The sequence below is a fragment of the Tasmannia lanceolata genome, unplaced genomic scaffold, assembly GCF_043159265.1.
Source record: "Tasmannia lanceolata isolate RefF3 unplaced genomic scaffold, GAP_Taslan_0.1 ptg000008l, whole genome shotgun sequence".
In the NCBI taxonomy this organism is placed as follows: Eukaryota; Viridiplantae; Streptophyta; class Magnoliopsida; order Canellales; family Winteraceae; genus Tasmannia; species Tasmannia lanceolata.
Genome location: NW_027518685.1, coordinates 47,732,184 through 47,736,395, shown reverse-complemented (window position 1 = coordinate 47,736,395; position 4,212 = coordinate 47,732,184). Strand labels below are relative to the sequence as shown.

The window sequence follows — 4,212 nt, the reverse complement described above, 5'->3', positions numbered from 1 at the left end:
AGTACACAAGTTAAGTGTGAGCCCGACCCACAAACCCGTCCGACAGAAGAAAAGGAACTTTGCCACGGAAAGACAAGCACACATCAAGGCTGAAGTCGAAAAACTGCTGCAAGCCGGATTCATCAGAGAAATCTGGTACCCTGAGTGGCTATCCAACGTTGTAATGGTTAAAAAGGCCAATGGCAGTTGGCGGGTGTGCATAGACTTCACTGACTTGAACCGCGCCTGCCCCAGGGACCCATACCCCTTGCCGCGCATCGATCAGCTAATCGACGCCACCTCCGGGCACGAACTCCTCACCTTCCTGGACGCATTCTCCGGGTATAACCAGATAAAGATGCACGAACTAGATATCCCAAAGACCGCGTTCATCACCGATCAGGGCCTATACTATTACACGGTGATGTCGTTCGGTTTGAAAAATGCTGGAGCCATTTCCTAGAGGCTCGTCAACAAATTATTTCATAAACAGATAAGAAGGAACGTGGAAGTATACGTGGACGACATGCTCGTGAAAAGTCTGAGAGCCCAACAACACATCGTCGATCTCAAAGAGACCTTTGACGTCTTGCGACGATCGCGAATGAAGCTTAACCCGGCTAAGTACGCCGTTGGCGTGACTTCAGGGAAGTTCTTGGGCTTCATGGTCAGCCAAAAAGGAATCTAAGTCAACCCAGAGAAGATCCAAGCTATTTTGAACATGGAAGCACTGACGAATGTTGTGGAGGTTCAGCGGCTGACAGGGCGGGATGCCGTCCTCAACCGCTTCATGTCCAAGTCCGTCGAAAGATGCCAGCCCTTCTTCAAGCTCTTGAAAAACATACAAAAGTTCGAAAGGACTGCCACCTGCCAAGAATCATTTGACTCCTTAAAGCAGTACCTCCAGGCTCTACCAGTACTAACCAAACCAGAGTTGGGAGAAGAACTGTTCCTCTACCTAGCTATAAGCTCAACCACCGTAAGCGCTGCCCTGGCCCAACAAAAGGGGAAGCAGGAACACCCAGTGTACTATGTGAGCCGAGTCCTCCACGGTGCCGAGGTCCGATATCAGAACATCGAAAAATTTGCCTATGCCGTCGTCATCGCCGCCTGGAAACTCCGTCCATATTTCCATGCTCATACCATAGTGCACCTGACGGATCAGCCCCTATGGAAGATCCTACAAAAACCCGAGACCTCAGAACGACTCATAAGCTGGGCTGTTGAGATGGGAGAGTTCGACATTCAGGTCCGACCGAGGCCGGCCATCAAATCACAGGTCCTCACGGACTTCATCGTTGAGTTCACCGCCCCTGTACCGAACGACCTCGGAAATGAAGAAACCATGGTCCCCGCCAGATCCCGGGCCGCAGATGACGAACCAATTGAAGTTCCTCCACTCCCGGAATTGGAAGGAGAAACCAGGGGGGATGCGCCCTCCTGGATACTACATGTGGACGCCTCAACCAGTAAGGCGGGTTGCGGAGCAGGCATAGCACTGATGGGACTAGACGAGTTTACAGCTAAATATGCTTTGCGACTCTACTTCAAGGCCTCCAATAACGAGGCCGAGTACGAAGCCTTACTGGTTAGATTGACCCTGACCACGGAATTAGGTGTGGACAAACTAACGGTTTACAGTGATACACAGCTAGTGGTGGGACAAGTAAAAGGAACCTATGTAGCGAAAGAACTAAGGATGATGAAGTACTTGGAGAAAGTTAAAGAGAAGATGGCAGTGCTAAAGGAAGTTGAAATCCTACAAATCCCGAGGGGAATGAATGCCCGAGCGGACACCCTCTCCTAAATGGCGTCTGAAGAAGCGTTCAACTTTGGCTCCATCTACACAGAGATCTTGCTCCAACCCACCATCGAGGAGAAGCTGGTAATGGAAATATCAGCCGGACCCAACTGGATGGACCTATGGGACCCGATCCTGCGAGAGGGGCGCGACCCGCCTCTCTTGGTCTTTCGTACCCACGCGAATGGCGTGTGCTTTTGATTATTAATATGAATCATCTTTTCCGTGAACTTGGGATAACTAAAGCAATCTGAATTTCATGCAAAAGAGAATGACCAGAGTCGCCATCTAGGTAAGCGACCTAGGACCCATAAGTGACACTGCAATGATCTGTGATCCCAGAAGTCTAGATTCGTTACCTAATTACGTGAATGGAAGGTATGATGGATTACCACCATATGCATCATTCTCGCCCGGTAATCCGGTCTTCAATTCCAAAAGTTAACTCTCTTGAATTTCTTTTAAATTACTCATTTAAATTCTCTTGATGTGCAAGCTACGGGACATACGTCCTAGATGATCTAATTTCAATGTAATTTCTAGATGCATCTTTTGATTCTCTTGATTCAGTTTGGTTCAATCTATGTGAGAGTTCTCATAAAATCTAATTTTAGGAAAGTCCTAAGTCTTTTAATCAATTTAATTAAGGGTTCGAAAAATGATAAAGAAATAAATAAAATAAAATCATAAAACCCTACTGGAGTGTGTATAGGGTAGACTTGAGCTTGGAATGCCATCCAAGTTGCCTACGTACCCAAGCCTCACTGGGATCAAAGTCGACGTAGTTCGGTGGCCTAAACTAAGCTACATGCCTAACTCATTTAGGACACTGATCTAGACTGGACAGACTGTTTCAACAGTTTTAAAGAAATTAATTAATTCAAGTTTGATTGCATTTTATTATCATAGGACTCCATTTAAGATGTTATATGATCCTATCTAAATGCAAGACACTCCCTAAACTAATGCAGGTGGGGCCTACATCCTAAGTTAACTAGGCATGTCTTATAGGAAAAAGGGGTTAACTAGTGAATTCTAATCTATGGCTCAGTTGGTAATAATAGCAACTGGCCGTGATGAGGCTAACTGGACTCTTAACTCTAGGACTCCCTAAGACCTAGAACCTGACATGACGCAAGTGTTCCTAAAGGGGGCTCTAAAGGCTCCTACGATGTGGGACCATGATCCAACGGTTCCAGATTTGATCTGAGTTTGGGTTTGCCCAACCCAAGTTATTAAGTTGGTAATTTTCATCTTTTAAAGGATTTCTATCACCTAGAAATCAAAGTATTCTAAGGCTCTAAGGGTAACTTTACTTAGACTAAGATTTTGACCAATTTAGCAAGTTGTGGGGATTTTTAGTGAGTTTTAACAATTTGTATCTAAGAAACATGAGGATTATGATGTATCTGGAAGTTTCTGATGTTCTGGAATTTTTCATGATTTTAAGAATTTTATGTGATTTTTAATGAGTTTTACAAATTTAAGCAATTTATTAGAGTTCTAATGTAACCGATAGTAAACATTATCCAAATCGATCCAAATCAATACTGGAACACGGTCATAATAATAGAAAATCACAGTACAAATTTCACACATTATTTCTGGAATTTATTATTTTGAATAGATTTATTTATGTTCTAGCCGATTAAAATAAAAATCACTAAAAATATTATATCATGCACAAAAAATTCCGAAAAATTCATAATATGATTCTTCTGAGCCAATCCATCTTATTATAGAATTTCAACTTCTTTCATTAAAAAATTCAGTAAAAATAATAAATAAAGACCAAATCCTTTCAAAATTTCTAAATCATCTTCAAATATCAATAGGCTACTGAGAATAAAAGTTTGTTAAATTTTGAATTATTTTGACATGTAAACGAATTTTATTTGACAAATATCCTTTTTCTAGGCATTTTTTAAACGAATTTTTAAGTCATCAAGATGAAAGAATTCTACTGAAATTTTTGGATTTATAATATTCTTTTAACCCAATTAAAATTCAGGAAATATAACCTTAGAAATAACCTTTTGTTTTGAACTAGTTGCTTTGAAAATCAACTCAAAGATCAATTGAAACACTAATTCGTTGAACATCTTATTTTCTACTTGTAAAACGGTTTTTCTTCCATCAAAATTGGTAATAATATGAATTGGCTCATCTGTATATGTTGTATTTTAACTAAAAAATGGGTAATTTCAAGTAAAACTTTTCATGGGGGACATTACAGGGATAATGCACCCCCCCTTTCTGCTCTAGTGCAAAAACTGGTTGGCTTACAGGATATTTTATTCCCCTTTTATACTATCTAACTCGGCTTGTCTTATTAGGCAATTCTCAATGGATTTAAACAAAAATTTAATGGGACCTACTTGGGATGCTAAACTACTTTAAAGCACAATCTGGGACTCTAAAACACTAATCTA

The 4,212-nt window shown here is 41.3% G+C and overlaps 1 protein-coding gene across 1 annotated transcript; it reads left to right on the top strand.

Annotated features, from left to right (window-relative positions):
- The first annotated feature begins 700 nt into the window (after positions 1 to 700).
- On the top strand, positions 701 to 1,786 carry LOC143883003 (uncharacterized). The gene has a single exon (XM_077386377.1). The coding sequence runs from the start codon at positions 701 to 703 to the stop codon at positions 1,784 to 1,786; it is 1,086 nt and encodes a 361-aa protein (XP_077242492.1).
- The last annotated feature ends 2,426 nt before the right edge of the window (positions 1,787 to 4,212 follow it).